Consider the following 26,137-nt stretch of genomic DNA (forward strand, 5'->3'; position numbering starts at 1 on the left):
CTTTACTATTTCATTCTTTCCTTAGTATCTATTCTATGGAAAATATCATCAAGGATAAATTGATAAATAAGACACAATTTCTGCCTTCATGGAGGGAGGCAGGCCGGCAAATGATACTATGTACCATGGCCTAGCCTCAGAACCACAGATTGGGGGTGGTGGGGCAACTATTGATCAGGAGAAAAATAAGAAGGGTAATTTACTCTATGAGAGAAAGAAAATGTATCAAGTTTAGAAGTAGACAGAGAGTTGAACTGATAAAGTGTTTTATATATCAGAAGGTGAAATGAGGAGAAAACGCAATGACTTATATTGCTTCTTTGGGAGTAGGATGATGGTTACCATGACTTGGGTAGATTTGTTTTCCTTCAATCTACTGCAGGATTAGTCAAATACTCACATAATAATATACATGAGGCCAAGAATACATACGAGTGGGTGGGCCCTTCTGTCGACTCCTTTGATCCACTTGGAGTTATCAGAGTTTGATCATCTTGACAACCTGGGCACGGAGGAATCAACTGGAGCTCAGTGCCTGTTCTTTTACTTTGACAGGAGACACCTTAGCACCCAAGTGTCTACTCTGTTAAAGTACACGCATATTCCTTTCACACTATGCTTACAGGCTTCTGGGGGCCATCTCTGTATTTTGGGGGTATACTCAAGGTTCAAGTGTGGCAAGTTGGGCAGAATCTTAGGACCAAGCTTGTGAACTATTTTGGTAGGAATAAAATGGTTTGTGGTGTGCATGCACTTGTATGTAATACCACTTCCAGATATATCTAACCTATTGTTTCTTCCCCTGAATCTTACATCTTTCACACCCATACCCACAAACACCCAGAGTATTCATTCTATACTTGAATAACAATGTTGGTTTGTCTGTTCTGCTAACTGGCAATGTTGACGAGAAGTGAGAATGGGACTGAGGCAGGAGGATTTAGAACAAGGACAGCATCTGAAGGCTCAAAAACAAGTGCTGTTGCTGATGCTGGGGTTGGGGGAGAACTGGGAGCAGAGGAAAGTGACCCAGGTAAAGGAAATGCCTGTGCAAAGGCTTCAAGATGAGACCATGGATATCCAGAGGCCTGAAAGCTATTCGTCATAATACCTTTTCAATGATGCAGCCATGACTTATGGAACACTTTGAGCTGTCCTTTAAACACAGCCTGGAGTTATTTGGTGGGACTCCTAGGAAAACCAAGGTTGCTTTGTGATTAGGAACATTTTCTTTCGCAAACCTCAGAAACACAGGCTGTAATAATAAAGTACCGTAGTTATAAAGGTTCCTGAAGGTTGAGAATGTGCTGTGGCTGGTTACTCTGAACCTCAGCCTTGGTCTTCAGGTGTCAGGCAATAATTTCTAGATCTTGTAGGCATTGCTTCACTGCCTCGGTTTTCTTAAATGTAAAGAGGGAGCTTTGCAGAATTAGCTGAAATGGGGTGGGGAGGGCCTGAAAAGCATGAGGGATGCAGGTATTCATCCAGCCACTGCTAAATGCCAGGCACCCATGTGAGTTCCCGTTCTCACAACTTTATGAGACAAAGAAGAAAATACAGTTTAAATTATAAAGCAGAATACAAACTCTAAGGTGTGCAAAAAAAAGTTTGGAAACCTTTCCCTTTTGACTATACATTTCACAGACTCTCAATAAAGGATTCAGCTTTCTTTGAAGAAAGTGGCAGAACTGAGAAATGCATACAAGTGGTTTTTGCTCCTTCTTTGTGATCCTCTTCTTACTCCATTCTTTCAGGGTTTTCTCGTTTGTCAGTTTCTGTTTATTATCCTTGCTGACTGAATACACTTTAACTTGGAGAAACATAAATGACCTTGAACACTGCTGGGAAAGTAAAAGATACAGTGGATATAATGAAAGCAAGAACTTTAATGATTCAGAAGGGCGAGGATCAGGTGTGTAATTAGACAGGTCAGGACTCATGTGGGTGGAGCAAACACACTACAGAGTGGTTTCTATGAGGAGCGGGTGTGATCAGCATTTCCTCCGAAGAGAAAGGAACAGCGGTCTGTACTGCAACGTTTACAGACACCTCAAGAGCCTCAGTCTATGTGGTCTCTTTTAAGCAGTTTGACTGTGTGCACAGAATTTAACAGCCCAGAAATATTCCACTGAGGATCATATACTTTAAGTGACTTTGCCTGCCGATTACTGTGGCTGGAAGAGGTAGCTGTAGAACCAGCTGAAGACATGTGACCCTTACAATATGTTTGCAGCTTTTTTATTATTTTCAAAATAGTGCATTTCTTTTAGGCTCTATCCAATGCTACACTTTGACCCAGGGACCTTGACGAGCTGATTGATAAGATGATTAGCGGGGGGATGGGGAGGTGGGGGGCAGGGAAAGTCTGAAGTTACTGTCACTGTTTTAAGGTCAGAGTCAGGACAGAATCAGGAGTAATTAAGTGTAATTCCTCCTAACAAAAAAGCAATGCAGTTGCTATGTTAGTTGTTAAGGAAGTACAATTCTGATGTAACTTGGCTGGTAAATTTCAGGTGTTCTAAGTGTAGGTCTCTTATATTCCCTGGAGCATAAAGCACAAGCATATACTCTATAAATACACTGAGAGTTTTAATAACTGATTTAAGTTCCTTAATATGATCATCAGCAAATATTTCCCTTTGGTGTATATATAAACAGCTCACAATTGATTGATATTTCCTCTTGGTAACAGTTCCCATTTTTATGTTAACCTAACTAACCATCTTGCTCTGAACTTTTGTCTCTGTCCATTCTAAGGAGAGTTTAAATTATATGGAGGCATGATTTTTAAACTTATACAATACATGCCAATGCATATGCAAGGCTAATTAGGGAAACATGATATTATACTCATTCATGTGGGGCTTTTATTTGAATTCATTTTCATGAATTTAAGTTTATTTGGTATGAATATTAAAGTACATTTAAGAATGTAAAAGAAACACATGTTCATTGAAAATACAAATAAAGGGAAAATTAGATGAGATAAAAATCACCATTGTTTTCTATCTTAGGGAAAATCATTATTAACAAAGTTTGTAAATTTCTATGAATACTGCATATGGATATTCTAGGCAATTGAAAGCACATTATAAACACATTTTATATAGTGATTTCCACTGAACACTATGCCATGATGATTTTTCCTGTTATTAAAACTCTTTGTAAACATAATACCTCATGGCTTAATAATATTTAATCTTATGAATTCCATAACCAATACCATGAATTCCATAACCAATTCCAGGAATTTTAGTCATATAAATTGTTGCTGATTTTTAATATTAAAAATGCTGGACTTCCCAGGTAGTCCAGAGGTAAAGAATCTGTCTGATGATGCAGGGGGCACAGGTTCGATCCCTGGTCTGGGAGGATTCCATCTGCCATGGGGCAACTAAGGCCTTGCGCCACAGACTGAGCCTGGAAACTGCAAGCCACAACTACCGAAGCCTGAGTGCTTAGAGCCTGTGCTCCGCAGCAAGAGAAGCCACGGTAATGAGGAGCCTGTGCACAGCAACTACGGAGAAGACTCTGCTCACTGCAATTCGAGAAAGACCAGGCATAGCACTGAAGGCCTAGTATCAGTTCCGTTCAGTTGCTCAGTCGTGTCTGACTCTTTGCGACCCCATGAATCGCAGCACGCCAGGCCTCCCTGTCCATCACCAACTCCCGGAGTTCACTCAAACTCATATCCATCGAGTCGGTGATGCCATCCAGCCATCTCATCCTCTGTTGTCTCCTTCTCCTCCTGCCCCCAATCCCTCCCAGCATCAGGGTCTTTTCAAATGAGTCAGCTCTTGGCATCAGGTGGCCAAAGTACTGGAGTTTCAACTTCAACATCAGTCATTCCAATGGACACCCAGGACTGATCTCCTTTAGAATGGACCGGTTGGATCTCCTTGCAGTCTAAGGGACTCTCAAGAGTCTTCTCCAACACCACAGTTCAAAAGCATCAATTCTTCGGCACTCAGCTTTCTTCACAGTCCAACTCTCACATCCATATATGACCACTGGAAAAACCATAGCCTTGACTAGACGGACCTTTGTTGGCAAAGTAATGTTTCTGCTTTTCAATATGCTATCTAGGTTGGCCATAACTTTCCTTCCAAGGAGTAAGCATCTTTTATTTTCATGGCTGCAATCACCATCTGCAGTGATTTTGGAGCCCCCCCAAAAAAGTCTGACACTGTCTCCACTGTTTCCCCATCTATTTCCCATTAAGTAGTAAATAAATAGATAAAACATTAAAAAATGCTGTGATAATTGTCTTGTGCATAAATATTTGCCTTTCAGTTTGGTTTTTTTAAAAAATGAGACTGTGTTTCAGGCAAGGAATTACTGTAGCAAATGTCATGCATTTAAAAAATTTTGATACAAGTTGCCAATTGTTTGGAAGAGAGATTGTTCCAGTTTATTTAACATTTCCCTACAAATGTTCAAGAAAATGATTTTATCTAACAGCCAACTGCATACAGTCATTAAACAAACACTGCCACCACCACCACCACAATCTTTGCCAAGTGGGTAGGTGAAAATTTACCTCATTTCTTTTATAATTAATGAAGCTGCTCATTTTCTACCTATATTTCTTCTCCAGTGAACTGCTTGCTCATCTCTCTGCCCCAAACATAGTTTTCTTATAGTTATCTGTTAGATCATAAGATTTTAGAGCATTATTGTTTTGTCACCCATGTTTCTGCTTGGTTTTACAATGCAGTTTGTGTTAAATTTCAACGTAGAAATTCCCACATTTTTGTAGTGAAACATATTTACTGCATGGGTCCTTTAAATTTTTACTTAAAAAAATTTCACGTATATACTTCTGAGGTTTTTAGCACACTGCTCATAAAGTTGTGTAGCTATCACCACTATCTAATTGCAGAGAATTTCATCAGTCCTATATCTATTAGCAATTATTCTTCATTCTCTCCTCTCTCACCTTCTCTATAGATTTGCCTGTCCTGGGCATTTCATATAAAAAGAATCTGATACTATAGGGCTTTTTGGGTCTGGCTTCTTTGACTTAGCATAATATCGTCAAGGTTCCCAAGGTTAATGTCAGCCTTTGTTTTTTGCCTCCTTTTGACCACATTTGGTTTTGCTACATCCTTTGTCTTTTTTGAGAAACCAGAGGAACTTAAAATCTATCTGTTCATAGTACACCTTAATCCACTGACTTTGGTTAATTTACTATTCAGCTTCTACTCCTTCTTACATCATCTTTCTAGTCTGAGTTTTAGAGATTGTTAAAAATAGAGGGACTTCCCTGGTGGTCCAGTGGCTAAGACTTCTTGCTCCCAATGCAGGGGGCCCGGGTTTGATCCCTGGTCAGGGAACTACACCCAGCATGGTGCAATTAAGAGTTCACAGGCCAAAACTCAAGATCCCACGCGCTACAACGAAGACCGAAGATCCTGTACACCACAACTGAGACCTGGCTCAGCCAAATAAACACATACATAAATATTAAAAAAAGATATTAAATTTTTCTGAAAGGTTTTCCTACATCTATTGAAATGGTCATATGGCTTTTAGTACTTGATGTTCCTATGATATACAGTAGGAGCAATTTTACCATAGTTGGACAAATTGTTCATTCTTGTTACAAGACACCATATCCCATTTGGCTGTCATGGATTGTTGAATTTGTTTTTATCTATTATCATTAACTGTTTTATGTTTGCCATATGGATGTTCCAAAGTTAAGAAGCAGCCTTGAACACAGTGATAAAACACAGGTATTTAAGGCCGGCATATCTGAGTTTTAATTCAAGTTACAAAATGTAAAATTTTGTGACCTTGGACATTTTCCTTTTCATCCTCATTTTGTGTTATTTTTGTAGAGTTTTGACCATATGCAGATGGGAAATCTTATATCTTCCTCTTTTCCTCACTTATTCTTATACTACATACATTTTCCATGTTATTGCATTATCTTTTTGAAGGCTGGTATAATATATGATTGAGAATTGTGCTTGAGGTAGCACAGAGTTCTTTACTGGGACTTTCATCTATGTCCACATTTCACCAATAAATTCTGTGATGGGCTTTATTATGTCTAAAACTTGTTTTATTAGCTCAAATATAAAAATACTTTTAGAGATACAGATCATAGTGCTTTCTAAAATTATTATACTGATTTACACTCTAACTGACAATACATAAAATTTCCTGTTTTATCCCATGCTTACCAGCACTGTTTATTAACACTAAAAATAAGTCACTGCTAATCTGATATACAAAATGTTTTTTCCATATCTGTGAGGTTAAACTTTTTCTCACACACATATGAATATACAGCATTTGTTTGGTGAGTTGTTTGTGTTCTGCAGGTCCATAAATTTTTTCAATTTATATAATAAAACCATTATAATAAAGATTAATATTTGGTCTGTCATAAAAATATATCTTTCCATTTTATGTACCTTTTTTCCTCTTTTTTTGGGCCACACTGCTTGGCTTGTGGGATCTTAATTCCCTGATCAGGAAGATCCCAAATCCATACTCTTGGTAGTAAAAAAATAGAGTCCATGGGCTTCCCTGGTGGCTCAGTGGTCCGCCTGCCAATGTAGGAGACACGGGTTCGATCCCTAGTCCAGGAAGATCCCACATGCCTCAGAGCAACTAAGCCTGTGCTGCACAATAAGAGAAGCCACCACAGCGAGAAGCCCGAGCGCCGCAACTAGAGAGCAGCTCTCACTCACCGCGACGAGAGAAGAGACCCGGCGGCAGCAAAGCCCCAGCGTCTGACTCACCGCAACGAGAGAAGAGACCCGGCGGCAGCAAAGCCCCAGCGTCTCACTCACCGCAACGAGAAGAGACCCGGCAGCAGCAAAGCCCCAGCGCAGCCAAAACAAACGAAAAAAGAGGAATCCTCACCGCTGGGCCACCAACGGATTCTCTTTCCGTTTTGGTTACGTTTTTTAGAATGACAGCCCAAACTTTTTATTTATTTATGCTATCAAATCTATTACTCCTACCATAATTTTTCTGTCACTTCTAAACTAGAAGATTATTTTAAGTCTTTAATTTTTTTAGATAATCAATATTTAACTCCCCAATCCACCCTGAATTTATTTCTATGTGGTGAGAATACAAATGAAAGGATTTTCAAATTTTTACCTACTGTCTAATGCCAGTGACCTAACTTTCTAATGTTTTACAACAAAACTGTCACTGGTTGTTGATGCTTCCTTGATGAGTTCTGAGTTTTTAAGTAGAATATTTACACTTGCAGGTATAGACGTTCACACTGATGTTTTCATGTTTCTCAACCCAGAATGCACCACTTTAATTCCTACAGATTTTAATACTGGAGAAACACCCTTACTTCATTTTTTTTAGAAATTGAAGAATTCACAGTGAATATATTTAGTACTAAAGGTTTAAAAAATAACATTGTTCTGTAAATTGGTACAGCCACTTTGGAAAATACTATGGAGGTTCCTCAAAAAGCTAAAATTAAAGTTGTCATATGAGCCAGCAATCCCATTCCTGGGCATATACCCAGGGAAAACTATAATTCAGAAAGATACACGCACCTATGTTCACAGTAGCCTGTTTACAAAATCCAGGACAGGGAAACAAGCTCACTGTCCACTGACAGATGAATGGATAAAGAAATGCGGCATGTATACAACAGAACACTACGCAGCCATAAAAAAGAATGAAAGATGCCACTGCAGCAACACGGACGTCAGAAAAAGAAAAATATATGCTATCCCACATATGCAAAATCTAAAACATGACAGAAATGAACAGAGACAGACTCACAGACAGACGAGAGAACAGGCTTGTGGTTGCCAAGGTGAGGCAGATGGGGCAGGCACGGACTGGGAGCTTGGGGTTAGCAGGTGCAAACTGTCATATACAGAGTGGATGAACAGCAAGGTCTTACTGTGTATCCAAGGCAACTATACTCAATATCCTGTAATAAACCAGGATGGAGAAGAGTACAAAGGAGATATATACTATATATATATATATATAGTATAATAAACATATACTATATAAATATATATTGGCTTCCCAGGTGCTGCAGTGGTAAAGATTCTGTCTGCGAATGCAGGAGATGCAAGGAGATTTAACCCTGACCCGGGTTAAATCCCTGGGTCAGGAGGATCCCCTGGAGTAGGAAATGGCGACTCACTTCAGTATTCTTGCCTGGAGAACTCCATGGACAAAGGAGCCAGGTGGGTACAATCCATGGGGTCACAAAGAGTTGGACATGACTGAGCACGCATACTTGTGTGCCCGCATATGCGTGCGCAACCACACACGTAACTGAATCGCTTTGCTATGCAGCAGCAATTAACACATTATAAATCAACTATATCGCAATAAATAAAATTTTTTCAACTGCTTTTAATATTATTTCCCTGTGAATCACATTTTTAGTTATGTAGATCCTCATATAATTTGCAAACCTCAGTCATAAGATGCTTTATTTCCTTGTCCTGTCTATATAACTCAACTAATATAACTTACTGTTAGGTATAGATCTTTTAATCTATTCAAGCTAACCCAATACAAATTTTACATAGTAGGTACATTTTCAGAACTGAGTTTTGCTTTCACCTGTAGTAGCTTTCCCTAGCTTAAAATTTCTGGTACCACCCTGCTTTTTATTAGATTTAGGATAGTTTTATGATAATAAATAACAAAAATCAACATAGTTTGGGAGTCGATGGGGGCATCAATTAAATAAAAGGAATACTGATAAGCACGGAAGACTGGTCAAGAGGGTGACTGTCGGAAGAAAGAAGGAAGAGGAGTCAATGGCTGACAGGAGAGGAGACAGTGAAAAGAACCACTCGGGCAGTCAAGATCTGTATCGTACGTCTCTTCACAGTGTTACAGTGAGCTCTGTGCCTTGTGTGGAAGCAGTTCTCCCAAAGGATGAGATGAATTGACTGCAATTTTCCTATTTTAAACAAAATCCAGTGTTGTGGCTTCCCCCCTACCCCTGAAAGTCTGAGAAAATCTTTATCCTGGTAGAAGGATCGTGATGGAGTTAGGGGGAAGCAGTGGGAATTGAGGGGCAGCTCAGCTCTGCCTTAGGCAAATTCAGTTCTTTTTTTTTTTTTTTGGAGGTGGAGCCAGGCGCACAACTGTGGCAACTTCCCCATTTGCCTTTTCCTTTCCCCTTTCCTGTTGTGTTATTCCAATCTCTTTCTCCCAAAGCAGTGAGTGGTGGGATTATGACCCAGAAATGGGCTCTCTGTTAATCTTCCAGTTCTTGCATTTCTTATTCCAGCTGAGAGAAGGAAGTGAAGCACTTTAGTTTGTGAACCATGGTCATGTTTTTTTTTTCCCCCATCCACTAAGTTGATGCCCACAGCTTTCCAAATGCTGGGGAAGGAATTAGTCAGGCTTCCCTCAGCACCAGAACAGTGTTTTGCATGGCGGATAGTAGGTGCAATAGTTACTTTCTAATTAAATAAAAGGAAACTTTTACTGTTACATATATTGTAGACATGATGGATCCAGCATGAAGGGGTCTCCTTTACTGTCATTTCTCAGTACATTCCATGTAATCTCATTATATGCTAGCGGCATCAGTCACGAATCCTCTTCTTTTTTCCCTCACAAAATGGCACTACTGGAAAAACATTATTTAGTAGCAAAATATATTTTAATTGAAAAATCATTTTAAGTAACTGAATAAAAATGTATACCAGGAACCTTCCAATAGACAGCAGAGTATGTACATTTTGTGAGAGTGGAGCAGCATCTATTTAATATATTTTTATATAGAAAATACAGGCATATTTAAAAATGGAAACATGTAAGAAGGTATGTCACAAGAAATAACAAACTATAACACAAAATAAAAGGGTCAACCCAAAGTAACAAGTCGACTGAAATGAGACAAGACCCAGCACCGTGTTGGAAAGTCTTCACGTAAATTGTGTGATGTCCAGGACTGCCAGGAAGAGATGATCCTGCATTTCAGGAGAGCTGGTTGGTTGTGCGGTGGTTAAAACCCAGTCCTCCTTTTCCTAGAACAAAAAACAAAGATTCAACAGTAAAGAAAGGGGAACAGCTGTTAGGGGGCTGATTAAAACACAAATTGACAGTCTCAGATACCTGGCGTCACCTGTGATGTGGTTTGGATGGATGGGGGTCATTCCTTGAGAAAACGAAGGGGCACGGAGAAAAAGTACTAACGTACCAGCACACTGGAGTTTTAGTCCTGGCTCTGTCACTCATCTGCTCTGATAATCTGCTCATCTGTAGAATGAGGGCTTTGGACTTCGTGAACCTGAAGGTCTCTTACAGCGTGAACTGTCTACGGTTTTTATTTATGGCATTTGTTTAGGATCCATTTTGTGTGCATAGTCAGAGGAAACACAGTATCTGCCTTGAGGACTGAACCATTTGGGAATGACTCATCAGGAGAGAAGGCTACAGATTGAGGGACTTAATGAATGCCACAGGGTACTTCTCCACCAGCTGTCACGACGCCTGAAAATCGCTCTGTCAACCAGCTGTGCTGTACTAAGTTGCTTCAGTCGTGTCTGACTCTGTGAGACCCCTGGGCTGCAGTCTGCCAGCCTCCTCTGTCCATGGGATTTCCCCAGCAAGAATATCAGAGTGGGTTGCCATGCCCTCCTCCAGGGGATCTTTCCAACCCAGGGATCAAACCCGTATCTCTTAGGTCTCCTGCATTGTCAGTGGATTCTTTACCATGAGCATCAATTTTTATGTCTTTAAGTATGAGGGAGACAATCTTTAAGGCACTCAATCTTACAAAAGAGAAAGAAGTATTTGTAAACATTTATTGCTTTGATTTCTCAGAAAAGCTTTCTCTCCATCCCATTTCAGGAAATTATATTCCACCTTTCTTTCATCAATGAACTGTCAGTCTCTACCCTTTACCCAAAGGCATGGTAAAAGTTTTAGCAAAGTGAACTTTCACATTAGAATAACCCAACCTAGGATCACCACTGACTGATCCACGGTGGACCCTTGAATTAATCTGGGCTAATGAGTTCTTCTCCTGCAGTTTTAAAATGGATCAGCACATTATTTCTGTGGGCAGCGGGTCCTTCCACGTGAACTGAGCAGCAGAGGAAAGCGCTCTGCATTGTGACGATGGAGAAGATGCTGGAGACAGGTGAGATGGGAGGGGAGAGACTTTAGATGTCTTCAAGTCCTCAGTCTGTTTGCCCTCATGCTCAGCCAACCCATGTATGGGATTCCATATGAGGTCTCATTATTGTGATAACAGAGTCCTTTCTTCGCTTAAGCCACTTGGAGTTGCAATAACAGAGTCCTAGCTAATACAGGTCTCCTTTAAAACCCATCACAGTATAAGGAGAGGGGGGCTGCTGGGTCTTCTGGGTTGATCTTTCCTTGAATTTGCCATCATTTTTTTTTGGATTCCTTTATCAAGCTTTTGAATTGAAAAAATCTAGATTTTATTACCTTTATTAATAGCATTTTGTTGTTTATAAAGTAAGTTATTTCTGGATATTCTCTGGTCAAGAAAAAGTTCCTATAGGGGTAGTTGACTCTTGAATAATGCAGGGGTGAGGGGCGCTGACCCTCTGAGCAGTCAAAAATTGGTGGATGATTTTACCATCAGTTGGCCCTCTGTATCTGTGGTTCCACATCCACAGATTCAGCCAACTGAAGACTGTATAGATCTGTATTATGGATCTATTGGAAAAAAAATACATATATAGGTGGACTCATGCTGTTCAAACTCATTTTGCTCAACGGTCAATTGTATTTTGATATTAGAGAACCACACAAACTCTGAGCTTCCTTTATTTATCTGTAAGATGAAGTAGCTGAAACATAAAGCTTAAAATAAGAATGTTACAAATACTTCCTGTTCCTTTTTGAGTCACTGTCACTGTTTCTATCTTTGCTTTTTCTTTTCTTTGCTTTTTTCATTTCCCCAGAAATCCTCTCCAGTTTGATTCTCATTTTCTTAAGTTCTTTCAACTCTGCTCTCAGGTAAAACTATCATTTTTCTGTTAGAAACTTCTAAATATACTTGTACAATCCAAATTTGTCCTTCAGGGTTCAATTTTTTTTCTTTCTGCAGAGATGCATATACTTGAGTTGATATAAAGAAATTCACTAGCATGAAACAGATATTTTCAATAATTAAGTTTGTATTTAAATAGATTTTTGTCTTGGCAAGTTGACTTTAATAGTCCAATCAAAATTAAATAAAAGGACATGAAAAAAGAAATACTCTTTCCAGTTAACTGAATTTTTCACTTAAAAAAATGAATATGGAAATACCCATTTTTTAATGATTCCTATAATATAGAAGTAAATGTACATAATACAAATCTAAGTGATGTAATATAATGATGTATATTAAAAATTTTAAATAGAGCTGGTAATATTCCAACACTGCAAATATTTATGTGGACAATGTTATAATATTGAAAATATTTTATCAATGGTATGATGCAGTATGTAATCAAAATGATATGGTACTGGCATAAAAAACAGACCATAGATCAATGAAACAGAATAGAGAACCCAGAAATAAATCCACATATATATGGTTAATTAACTTATGGTAAAAGAAGTTACCATAAGTTCTTCTTTCTCCTAGGAGAAAAACATAGGCCATAGGCTCCTTGACATCAGCCTTAGCATTTTTTTTTTTTTTTTGGATTTGCCATCAAAGCAAAGGCAACAAAAGCAAAAATTAACAAGTGGGAGCACATCAAACCCAAAACTTCTGCACCATAAAGAAAAACATCAGCAAAATGAAAAGACAACCTACTGAATAGAAGAAAGTATTTTCAAACCATATATCCTATGAGTTAATGTTCAAACTACATAAAGAACTTACAGATGTATATGAGAAGATGCTCAATATCACTAACCACCAGGAAATACAAATTAAAAGTACAATGAAGTGTTATCTCAAACCTGTTAGAATTGCTATTATCTGAAAGGCAAGCAATAACAAGCATTGTTGAAGATGTACAGAAAAGGAAATCTTGTGCACTATTGGTGGGAGTATAAGTTGGTGCAGCCACTGTAGAAAATATTATGGAGTTTCCTCAAAAGATTTAAAATAAAACTACCATGTGATCCAGCAACTCTCTGGGCATTTATCCGAAGAAAATGAAAACATTAATTGGAAAAGATGTCTGCACTCCCATGTTCATTTTGGCATTATTTACAATAGCCAAGACATGGAAACAACCTGTGCCCATCAATGAATGAGCAGATAAGAAAATTTTCTTTATAAATACACACACACACGCCTCACAATGGAATATTATTAAGCCATAAAAAGAATGAAATCTTGTCAACTGTGACAAATGGATGGACCTTGAGGTCATTCCTGCTGCTGCTGCTAAGTCACTTCAGTCATGTCCAACTCCGTGTGACCCCATAGACGGCAGCCCACCAGGCTCCCCAGTCCCTGGGATTCTCCAGGCAAGAACACTGGAGTGGGTTGCCATTTCCTTCTCCAATGCATGAAAGTGAAAAATGAAAGTGAATAGGCTAAGTGAAATGAGTCAGAAAGAGAGAGACAGATACCGTATCATTTTGCTTATATGTAGAATCTAAAAACAAAAACCAGAACCAAACTTACAGATACCGAGAACAGATTAGTGGTCGGCCAGAGGTAGAGGTGGGTGGGGGGGTTGGGCAAAACAGGTGAAAGGAGTCAAAAGGCACAAATTTCCAGTTATAAAATAAGTAAGTCATGGGGATAGTATATATAACATGGCAATTATAATTAATAATACCGTACTGCACATTGGAAAGTTGCGAAGAGCAGTAGATCTTAAAAAGTGTCATTTCAAGAAAAAAATTGTTATAACTACATACGTGGACTTACATAGTTAACTATACTGGGTGATCACTGCACAATGTGTACATATAGAAATACTGAATCACTATGTTATACTAATATCCTAAACTAATATAATGTTGTATGTCCATTATACTTCAATAAAAAGTTTATGATATTTAAACTTTCAAACTATTTTTCCTGTATTTTGGGACAATCTTTTCTCAACTATGATATTTATCTGCTTACAAATGAGAAATCAATTGCTAGAACACATTTTTACATAAATTTTCTTCTAGTCCATTAAATACTGACTATATATACTGTAAAAAATATGGAACAAAAATTTTGACTTTAAAAATAAATGTTCCTTATCATCAATACTGTTTTTATTATAAATAGGAATGCAAATGAACATCAGTAAACCATATTGAGTTCATCATTTATTTGTATCCTTTCTTATGAAGGGTGAAATCTACCATTCAAGAAGGCGTTAACTTGTTTAATTAACCCCTTTCTCTTTGTCAAAAAACTACACAAATTTGCATGTCCTCCTTGTGCAGAGGCTATTCTAATCCTCTAAAATTGTGTTGCTTCAATTTTAGTATTTGTGCTGTAATAAATGTGTGTTTTTGAGAAATCATTGTTTTATCTGTCAAATATTAAGTAATACTTCTTCATTTGGCTTTAGTTCAAATCTCAAAACGGATATTTCTGGATACAAAATGCTTACCTTCAAACCAGAGATATCTTCTGACTCTTGGGGCAACTTAACTTGAATTTCAGTCTTCTCATGTTGTAGATAAATAGTAGTTTTTGGTTGTCTTACCTGGAACAGTCATGTCCTGTCCATGCCGAGAGACAATGGCATCGGTTTGGTCTTACGCATTTTCCACCATTTAAGCAGGGAGCCTGGCAGACAGCTGGGATGAAAAATTCATGCATTTACTTAATGAATACTAAGCAATCACGAAGATGCTCATGAAGACATACAGAATAAGATTTGACTCTGCTCTCCGCTCCAGCTGCCACCATTCCTCATGGACTACATCCTGCCAGTTGGCTCAATCTCACATTATTATGTGGTATCACCTCCCTCTGCACTTCCAAGCAAGAATTGATCTTTATATTTAAATCCCAGCTTAAGTTCTACCTGCATACTCTGAGTCCACTAATTTTTCTCTTCTTTAATTATTTATGTAACTAATTTGACAGTTTTGAACTGAAAATTATTCATATGCTCAATGAGACTGTCGAGCTCTTGAGAGAGCCAGCAATGAACTATGACTGATGAAGTCGTTATATCAGATGTTAATTCTTACGACACTAGATCAGGCACATAGGCTGGCTAACATAACAAATGATTCAAAAGCCCTTTGTGCTTGCTAGGAAATGTATTTCATGGCTTTTACCAACTTTAATTGGACTTACAGACTGGGGTCGAGTTAAAAATGAGCCACTGATGTAACCCTGAGTGAAAGCTGAGAGATTTACTATACAGCCATCTTTCTCACAGTCCATAGTCTCAGGGTCAAACTCTTCTTCTCCATGAATCTACTTGTTAAAAAACCTAAGGACACTAAAAACAGATGAAGACCAGCCTGTTTAACGTATCAAAGAAAAAAATAAGATGCCTGTTAGGAGAAAGTTGGAAATGAGAAACATTTCAGTCTCATTATAGCTTGGAAATGCAGGCTTCCCCAGATGAAAAACTCATCTTTGGTGAGAGATAAAGAAACGTCACTTCTTTATCACTCATTCGTAAAATATAGGGAAAACGTCAGCAATCCAGGCACTTGATAAGCATTGAGAGAGGATAAGAATGAGAACACCAGTCTTTGCTCTTGGTGAGCTTTCTTGACAAGCAAGCCAACAAAATGCACATATTTGCAATATAACAAAAAGGAAATTATGAAATGAAGCAGGGTCAAGAATAGCAAAAATAAAACTCAATAATCTACAACTAATTCTCCATAGCTGTTTGCTAATGTTAAAAAATCACTCCTTTTCAATACCATGAATTTAGCAGTAACTAACTGTACTAATAATTTTTAAAAATTATTATTTTTCACTTCTCCATGTAAAAGCTTAACACCTTCCTCCTTCCCTATAACATGGGTGACACCAGCGTTCCATTCTGGGCACCTTCTCATGCCACCTTCTGCACAGATTTCTTTTCCTCCACAAAAGTTTTCCAGTAATGACTAATATCTGTCTTCAATGCAGTGTATCTTCTGGGAAGATACATCATCCAAGTGCCTGTCAGACCTCTCCCTTGTGTGTTCCAAACTCAGTGTGTTCTTGCGCATGCATGCATGCGTGCTCAGTCATGTCTTTACCAACTCTTTGTGACCTTATGGACTGTAGTCTGCCAGGCTCCTCTGTCCATGGAACTTTTCAGGTAAGAATAATGGAATGTGTTTCCAGTTCCTCTTTCACAGCATGTATTTCCTTAACTCCTTATCTGTACCTTCAACCTCAACTGTCCTTACCTAACTCTTTTATCTGTATCTTCAAACTCAGCCTGTCCTTACTTAACTCCTTATCTGTACCTTCAAAGCTCTTCCTTTTGGGTTCCCTGTCTCAGTAAATGGCACCATCTTCCACTCAGAAGCCTAAACTGGAAATGTCAACCTTAACTCTCCTTAGACCTTTATTTCCACAATAAATCTATAGCCAGGTAGTGTGGATTCATCTATCTTCTCTCAAATATATCCTTTTTGGTCACCATTTCTCTAGACTTCATTGAATGTCAGTGTTAGTCACTCAGTCATGTCCCAGTCTTTAGGACCCTGTGGATTGCAACCCGCCAGGCTCCTGTCTACGGGATTCTCCAGGCAAGAAGACTGGAGTGGGCTGCCCAACTCTTCTTCAGAGGATCTTCCCGATCCAGGGATCGAACCCAGGTTTCCTGCACTGCAGGCAGATTCTTTACCTCTTGCCAATTCAGGCTGGGATAAGTCTCTAACAAGTCTATTTTTAAGGCTAGCTTTCTGCCCTTTTCTGTACTGTTTCCAAAATAATTTTTCTAAAAGAAAATCTAATCACATGATTTTCCTGCTTAAGTCCCTTTAACAGCTTCTGTGGCTCAGAAGACATAATTAAGTACACACTGCACTTCCTAATCTGGCTCTGCCTAGCTTTATATTTCACTTCCGGTCATACCCCTCCACGGCCTCTATGGCTTCTGCTCTGGCTCTAGTTAGCTGATCAAGTTTGTGTTACACTTCTATGCCTTTGTCTGGAATGAGCTCCACCTTGTTCTTCCTTTGATTCTACGCTTGTGAATCCTTTTCTGAACATCTACTGGGACTTCCCTAGTGGCTCAGACCATAAAGTGCCTGCCTGCAATGCGGGAGACCCAGGTTCGATCCCTGGGTCGACGACTGAGTGACCTCACTTTACATTTGGGGTGGTTTACTCATTTTACTACTGATATGTAGAGAGTTCAATTCGCCTCCAGTCACATACATACAGGCCATTCTGCTATAGGCCATTCTACATCTCTTCTTCTTTTCTAGGCTGGATTCTGGAGAGCAAGATCTCCTGTTTTATACCCTTTTGTATGTTTAATACCTAATGGATGTAAGTGGGGTCTTTGCTGAGGTAGCTGCAGCAAAACTGAAAACCATAAAGACTGTATGGCTCATGTCAGGCAGGTGCTTAATGTCAGGAGCTAAGGAACTAAAAGAAATCCAAATGAGTCAGATCAATTGAGCTTTAAATGGCGTGTGTGTATGTTTAGTCCTTCAGTCGTGTCTGACTCTGTGTGACCCTGTAGACTTTAGCCTGCTGGGCTCTGTCCATGGGATTTTCCAGGCAAGAATATTGGAGTAGGTTGCCATTTCCTCCTCCAGTGGATCCTCCTGATTCAGGGATCGAACCTGCGTCTCCTGCATTGCAGGTGGATTCTTTATTGTTGAGTGACCAGGGAAGATCCTTAAATGGCGTGGTTCTAGCTAACTGTGTAATATCTAGAGATGGAATGTTAGAAAACAGATTTCCGTGGTAGAGAGCAAGTTTAGGGATAACAGGAAACTTAGGCAGGCCTTTGGAGGTGAGTTGGAACAGGCAGTAGCCATGTCTGCAGGGGACAAGATGCGACTGGCAGGAAGGGAAGTAAGTGTATCAGCTGTGCTGCTGCCGGTCCACGCAGTGCCTCAGGAGGCAGAAGAATCTGGGCTGGATGTGGAGCCAACAAGCAACCATCTCAGGTTCTTAAACAGGGCAAAGATATGCCCAGAGCCGTGTGTAATGGTGTTATTTTGGAAATAGAAAGGGGAAGGTTAAGTAGTAGACTCTGGCAGTGATCCAGAGGAAAGGTCTTCTACTAGTTGGTGATAGTGGAGATAGAGTAGGATGCAAGAGATATGGAGTGGGAAGAAACAGAAAGGGGTGCTGATACTGGTAGACGAAGCGGGAGGGCGACTTGCGAGTGTCTCCATCTGGAAGCATGCTGCCAACACCTACAGAGATAAGATGCCTGGGAAAGGGCAAAGCTGGTTTGCAGATAGGTTCAATTTTGTATGCATGAGAAATATAGATAAATATCAAAGTTGGGGGCTCCCCTGCTGGCTCAGTGATAAAGAATCCACCTGCCAATGCAGGAGACATGGGTTCCACCCCTGATGTGGGGAGATCCCACGTGCCTAGGTGCAACTAAGTCTGTGTGCCACAACTGCTGAGCCATGCTCCAGAGCCTGGGAGCTGCAACTACTGAAGGCCAAGTAGACCGCTAGAGCCTGTGGTCCGCAGCAAGCGAAGCCACTTCAGTGAGAAGCCGGAGCACCGCAACTAGAGAGGAGCCCCCGCTTGCGGCAACTAGGGGAAAGCCCGCATAGCGACAAAGACCCAGCATAGCAAAATAACAAACAAATAAAAAATATTAAAAAATCAAGGTTGATTTGTGATAAAGAAATACCAAACATTAAGACTTTCAAATACCCCTTGCTCTAGCCCTTTTTCTTTTATTTTTATTTCATTTTGTTTTTCCCAATTTTTCTCGAGGTATTTCAAATTGGTTCCTTTCCTCTATAACCAACAGAGTCATAACCAATGTAAGCCATTAAAGGAATCTAAAAGTTGTCTGTGTTTTCCATAAAAGTTTATTAAATAATAAGTGAGAACACGGGATGGTGATATCAGATTTTAAGGGGTGTTACAGGAGGCTTCTTTGAGACTTTAGTGAAACTTATAAGCCCACTTATATGGCAACATACATACATATCAAACTTTTAATGTAAGAGTGAAATGTCATGGGTTCCTACACCACCCAAAGCTCATCTATGGTACTCTAAAATCAACAAGGTTTACAACAGAGCACTAGAGATAATACAATCAGGAGTCAACCCCTGTACCATTTCATTTGACGTCTGCCTTTTCTCTGATGAAAATAAAAATGGAGAAATGCAAAAAATCAAGAGTTTCAAATAAAAGCTTCAAATTTAGCCTCCAGTATTACATTGTTCCTTTCCTACACTCATGGATGGCTCACTTTCGGCTTTATGTGGGGTGGCTGCACATCTGATTTTGGTTTTTGCAACTTTGACTCCCATTTCCCTGACTTGCTTCTTAATAGCCCCTTTCATCCTCCCAACCTCCCAGTTTGGAGGCTAAATTATACAGTCACTTGAGCCTTAGAGTTCGTGACAAGCTCTGGTGTCAGTTGGCCTGCTCTGTTTTACAATTAACCTCATAGGAAGTGGTATAATTATTATTTACAGGAGCAATAGTAAGGGTTAGAGTTAATGCAAAATAAATACAGTGAGTTCTATGCTTTTAACAGTTGCCTGACAATTAGGACATTAAAAAGGTAAAAAAATCTATCATTTTAGACTGTAGGATTATTTAGACAATTACTGAAAAACCTGTCATACGCGGGCACTATGCTAGCTACTGAGAATATAAAGATCACAAATATCCCTGCCCACCAGTGGCATACAATCTAGTGAGGGCAGGGAAAGATCAAAATCAAGCAATTCAACAGACAGCAAAGTATAGTGGATAGGCAGGTATTTGAGCATGGGTCGCTATGAGGACATGTTTATCACAAATCAACAATAGTTTGTTACTGTCTTCCATGATAAGGAACCATCTCTTGTTGAGTTATTTCACTTTAACTTCAATTGTATTTATTTTAGAGTCCGTTCTTTCCAAATAGTTACTACAAATTTAGTGATTTAGCTTCATAGAGATTTAAATAAATATTCTTCTGAACTTCTGCATTATGTTTTCTCTACATTGTGCAACACAGAGCAAATGACATGAAGAAGGCTGACCAATGAGTTAACTCAGATGCTCTTATTTGTCATACCACCCTGAGAGGTGTCTCTGAGGTAGAAATAGGTTGAGCACTGAGACCACCGTTCAAGAGACCATCTTGAGGAATTCGTGAGAAACCCTGATACCCTTCTGTTTTACTGCCACCTCTGAATCTGAGTCACACTCATCAGTTGTTCTCTAGGGTTTCATGGAGCCCAGGCACCAATAAAACCAACTATGCCAGGATGCCTACCTGTATGACAGCGGGACCCTGTCCAGCCAGGTGAGCAGTCACATTGATAAGGGGCCACACAGCGACCGCCGTTCAGACAGGGAAGAATGCAGATCGCTAGAAAGGAGATCAAAAAGGACTGGATCAAAACCCACACACTCAGACATGATCGCGTGTTCCAAAGATATTTTCCAGGAGGAGTAAAACCTTAGATGACCCACTAAATAACCTTCCCGTATATGCTGTGTTTATTAATCAGTATTATTGAGAAAACACAATCCAGAAAGTCAATCTGGACCCTTAGCCTCGTGTAACGACTCCAATGCCAATGCACTCTTTCCGAGAGGACACACTGAAATTGATGCCTGCTAAGCGCTTTGCTTTCTCTTCACAAAATAAGCAGAATGCTTTTCATTCATTATCGTTTCAAATTTCCATTATAAATTACATAAAATGCTCTAAGAGCGTTTGGCTGCCTTGAGGTTCTCTTCTTGGCTGTAATTAAATGTGAAAATGGCAGTCAGATAAGCTCTTCCGTGGGCTGGTGTGGGCAACGCTTTAGTAGCCGCCACCCTTTATTTCCTTGGAGCTGAGGCCTAATGGTGACTGAATCTGGCCTCCCTGACATTCTGCATGGCAATCATTTCTCCTACTAGAAATCACTGAGGTCCGTAAAGAGGTGTTATCTGTTTAAAAGAAGTGAGACTGTTTATTGACTTGGTATTCAAAGCATGGTTCTCAAGACCAAAACATTGGCATTACATAGGACTTAGCTGGAAATGCAGAATCTCAGGTCCTGTCTTGGATCTACCAAATCAGAACCCGCATTGACCCTCTCCCTGGTTGTCTGTAAGCATAGGAAAGCCTGGGAAGCCCTGATCAAAGGCACATGTTCAGCAAAGCCAGGCCTGTGATGATCCTTGGCATTCTAGTAGGTCACACGTGGAAGCCCTAAGTAGAAAGGTAGGACTGGGGAGAAGAAGAAGGAAAAATTCTCTTCTTTCTGAATCACCGTGAGAATACTTGCTTTGGTGAGCAATTAGCATCCTAAACTGATTTCCATTGTATATTTTCTTTTCTTGATTAGTTGAAATACTTACACTTTAAAAAGTTTCAGAATTTCTAATAAAATGTCTGGCCTTAGGAAAAACTGATATAGACCAATGGCCATCATATTAATGACTCAATGTGATTAATACACTCCCAATAAATTTATCCATGTGTATATATATTTTAAAGATTTTGAAACAAAGTACAGTTTAGACATTAAAAAAATTAAAGCCACTTTTTCACATTCTCCTGGAAACTCAAATTTAAATGTATTTTTTCCTGAGGACTGAAATTCTGTATTAAAGTATCAAGCATTGTCTAGCTACTGGAGTACCAATTTATTCTTTTTTAATTGGAAAGAGCTACTCTTAATGAATGATGGGCTCCCTATCTTACCTGCAAAGTACAATTTTATGCAATGCCATGAATTTACACTAACTGTAGCAAGAAGCAGCACAGAAGATAAATGGACTTGAGATAAAGGGAGACCAAGGTTGGGAAACCCTTTATTATAAGCTCCTTCCCAAGAAGGTTCCTGGAAATCTGTAGGCAGGTGGAGATGGCCTTAGATGGATTTTGATAACTGTATTTTCAAGGTCTGTAATATTCTAGATCTTCTGCAATGAAATGACATATGTAGATATGCTCTCAGCCCTTTGTCTGGTCTGTTACGGGATTTAAGCAAGAAAATTCCTGCCACTAGTAAAGCCAGTTCCTAGTAATGCCCCTAAGTTGACAGCTTCCAGGCAAACCATTGGAACTCAAAGTAAAATCTTAGGACACAATTTGTAAGATATGAGGACAGACTCACGCTCTTCACAGAGGCGACCCATCCAGCCATCTGGACAGGAACAAGCATTTGGGCGTTGGCAGATCCCTCCATTCTGACATGGGAATCGACAGACAGCTGGAAAACAAGCAGGATGGGTCATAAATCTAGGGGATTCGGGAAGGCAAGGCTGGTTGTCAGAAAACAGGATTGATCATTTACATTTCAGATTATTTCCTTGAATCAAGTCTTAAGGAAGAGAAACGAAACCCAGTTTCAAGATTTGGCTGGGAATGAACGTGAGGGGCTCAGGAGGGACATAAACAAGTTTGGGTAGTTCTGAGATTATAACTATCAAACATTTTAGTAGTTTGGGGATTCAGGGCAAAAGAGAACAAAGTGGTTTTTATAAAAGATTGTCTCCGTTTATCTGGACCAGGGGAAATGCCTTTCTAGGAGATTTGAAAATTCCCTTAAAGGAAGCCTTTGATGGCTAATAGCTCTCTGGTGCTGCCAGGGTTCCCCATTCTCTTAAAGAAGTGATGATACAAACAAGTAAACAGACACACAACTCTCATTGACTTCTGACTTTAAGTGACACTTGAGCTATTTCTTGAGGAGGTAGCTCCTCAGCACCCCTCTCAAGAGGAGTTTGCATATTTTCTTACAACCTATGAGCTAACAGGCACAGGAAAAGATGCTCATTATCACTAGTTATTAGAAAAATGCAAATAAAAACTATAATGAGGTCATTGGTCAGAACAACCATCATCAAAAAGTCTAAAATAATAAATGCTGGAGAGGATGTGGAGAAAAGGAAACCCTCCTATCTTGCTGGTAGGAATGTAAATAGACACAGCCACAATAGAGAACAATGTGGAAGCTCCTTAAAAGATTTAAAAATTTACCATATTAGTCACGATAGGATCCCATATGGGGCCTCATTCCTTATGGGGCAACGGGGTCTGCTAAGGATGGTTGGTTAGAACTGGCATCTGTATTGAAACACCTGAGTGTCCAGGAGGTTGACCTCATGACCCAGTCATGACACAGCTCTGCCTAGCGCCTGGAGAACACTCCTAAGGTCTGGAGAGAAGACTTGCTTAAGGAGCCATGACTGACTCAGGAAGGGGCCAGGTACTGGGCCAAAGGTCTATGTGCAAGCTTTCAAAACTCCAACTTGTAAAGTTAAGGAAAGTAACACACGGGATAAGAGAAAACTGAAAGCCAAGGAAAGATGAAATAGCATGCCTACTAGCTATTGGCCATATCAGACTTCCATATACATTTTCCTACAGCTTCACTAATAACTAACCATTCAAACATCTCCTTACCTCTGCAGACAGGAGGTGATGTCCAGGTTCCATTCTCTAGGCAAACACTCCTCAGGGAACCCTCCAGCATGTATCCACTGTAACAGGAGTAGGTGATCACGTCCCCATACTGATAATGTACGCCTCGGGCAATTGCATTTTCTACATGAGTTGGCGGACCACATGAGATTTCTATAGGAAAATAAACAAACAAAAAATAAGCTTGCGATACTAACCCAGCCAGTGGAGAGAGAGCATAGTCTCACCTCTAGGACTTAAAGAAGAAAGATAAAATACAAAAAGGTAACCTTTTAAACTACATTAAATCTAAAAGACACCAGAAACTAAAAGCATCACCTGCTGCTCTCTAGAAAAATTAAATGTACAAGATCAAAGGTTTTGCCTTCTGATTCATGTGTTGAAGCTGAGGTACTTTATACTCAAGGCACCAAGTCTTGTCTTCTTATACCTCATCAAAGAGATATAAGAATTTCAATGCAGGGTGCTTAGCTTATCAGATAAGAAGAGAAGTGGATGCGGATTATTTACAGCCGATCACTTTAAAGATCACGATTTGCAGGAATACAGATTCCATCATGGCTGTTTTATCAGTGCCTAGAACAGTGCCTGGCACAGTGGGCTCTCAATAAATATTTGAAAAATGAGTAAAGGAAGGAATATTGTCTCTAACCTAAAGATAACTCCATTTACACAGCTTGACAGGGTTTATGAAATTCAAGCTTTCACATTAGTTTCCCTCTTTTCAAGACTATAAGCAGTGACCCTCTTCTTTTGGAATATGTAAGACTGAAGTCTTTTAAAAGCGCATGTTTTGAATATTTAAATAAAAATGTTTATAACTAATTTTGCTTTGGGAATTTTATGGGGATAAATTAGATAACTAGAGTTGTTCCGCAGTGCCTCATACAACAAGGGCTGGATTGGAGCCAGGATTCTCATCAGTTTCCAGTTTGTACAAGGCTAACTTTTAGATGAGTTTTCATGAACTGGCTTTTAAAAGGCCACTTTCTGGCCATAATACCATTTGAAAACTTGCCAGAGGCCATGATCAAATGTTCTGATTCTTCTAAATTTTCTTTTCCTTCTAAAGTAGTTAAAAACATTAATTCAATCAGTCACATATCAAATAAACATGTATTCATGCCTTACTGTGTACAAGAAACTGGAAAGAGATAAATGAAGAAAACATGGTACCTTTGCTCAAATGGGTAAAGACAGATAAAGAAATACAGTCACATAATTTAAAAACAGCTGTATTAGAGGCCTGGTTACCATAGTGCAGAAAATTGAGGTCAGTGTAACTAATTATGCCCAGGGGATTATCAGTGACAATGGTCTTTGGACTAGGCTGTAAAACTTGAGTGAATCAGAGGACTATGGCTCCCAGGTTAGAGGAACACTAGGTAGAAAGATAACAGTGAGCTGCTGGTTGGTTTATAGAAGTGGTTATCAAAGCAGAGATTTCAGGCTACCTATGTGGGAATCAGCTTGGATTGTTATTAAAAACGCAAACTTCTGGGCTTTCTGGCTTATGAGTCTTCATCTTACATACTCTCTCCAGCAGATTCTCATGCCCACTGAATTTTAATCACTGATTTGTAGTGATAAATAGCAGGATGAGGTGAAAAGGATGAGGAAGGTAGCTAATTCGGTCTCAGGAAGGATATTTGTTCTAAGCCACAGACCTCCTGTCTAATAGAAAATGCAAAAGAGGGACTGGGGATAACAAACAACTGTGGAAACTGTCTCCTCTCCTAGGCAACCCCTGATCTTCTCAGGAATATTGAGGAGTGATTAAGCATGCACTGAAAGGACATTTGTAATAAAGGCATGTCCCTCCTTGCTGGTGCTTCCGGTGCTCTGAGTAGTAAGTCTCTGGGAGCCAAGACCAACGTGAGGATATGCGGGTAGAATCAGGCCACTTGGCTCACTTCAGTTCAGGCTAATGGCTTTAAAGTAGCCTAGACAGTCTGGCTTATACATATTTAGTTCTTCTCACTTAACTGGGGGTAGATTTCATCAGGATTTGGGAACCAAATTCCCAGCTAAAAGTATGATAAACACTTTCCTGGAGTAAAATCAAAATTCTAATGTTGCAGTAGGCTGCTGGTGGAAAATTCAGGGTTTTGGGGTTATTTTATGCTTTCTATCAGGAGACAGCAATATCAAAAATATATATCAATTCATTTATTTTTTTAAAACAAACCTATAATGTTGGGGGCCAGAGTGAGGTACTCCGCCCGTGACAAAGGTCATGAGGAAGGAGGCTCGACATACGCAAAGGCGGGATCGAGCCTCAGGAGTCCCCCTGGAACTCCTCGAGCATCTACCCCCATAACCAGAGCCTGCCTACTTTACTACTTTGTGCTCACCTACACCTCTGACTTTACGGGGGGCTGTCCCCCACCACCTCTTTTGGAGAAGGAGTTAACTTAGAGCTCCAGTTTATAATAATTCCTGGGCGTGATAAGAGTGTTTTAACCTACAAACTCCTCTGAAGGTTCTCTGGCCTGCCTGACAGGCTTGTCCGGCCACATGTGATCGCTCACAGCCTCCCAACCGTGAGAGGCACAAGATGCTTTAAACCTTCTAAAAACAGGTTCCTTAGAAAAGTTAGAAAACTATTAGTATAAGTATAATGGGCTAATTAGAAATTGTGTTGGTGAAGGGTTTTTCATTTGTTGAGCCAATGTTTGTTGCTAAGTCTC

General features: G+C 39.6%; 1 protein-coding gene across 1 annotated transcript in view; it reads right to left on the reverse strand.

Annotated features, from left to right (window-relative positions):
- Positions 1 to 9,612: 9,612 nt before the first annotated feature.
- The window catches only part of SVEP1 (sushi, von Willebrand factor type A, EGF and pentraxin domain containing 1), a 211,963-nt gene continuing 195,438 nt past the window's right edge, over positions 9,613 to 26,137 (reverse strand). Inside the window, exons 44-48 of the mRNA XM_027550488.1 lie at positions 23,430 to 23,600; positions 22,138 to 22,233; positions 20,298 to 20,393; positions 14,613 to 14,706; positions 9,613 to 10,001 (exon numbers count right to left, since the gene is read on the reverse strand). Coding sequence (XP_027406289.1) covers positions 9,980 to 10,001; positions 14,613 to 14,706; positions 20,298 to 20,393; positions 22,138 to 22,233; positions 23,430 to 23,600 — 479 coding nt within the window. The 3' untranslated portion in view covers positions 9,613 to 9,979. The remainder of the gene's footprint in view (positions 10,002 to 14,612; positions 14,707 to 20,297; positions 20,394 to 22,137; positions 22,234 to 23,429; positions 23,601 to 26,137) is intronic.

The sequence above is a fragment of the Bos indicus x Bos taurus genome, chromosome 8 (genome assembly GCF_003369695.1).
Source record: "Bos indicus x Bos taurus breed Angus x Brahman F1 hybrid chromosome 8, Bos_hybrid_MaternalHap_v2.0, whole genome shotgun sequence".
Taxonomy (NCBI): domain Eukaryota; kingdom Metazoa; phylum Chordata; class Mammalia; order Artiodactyla; family Bovidae; genus Bos; species Bos indicus x Bos taurus.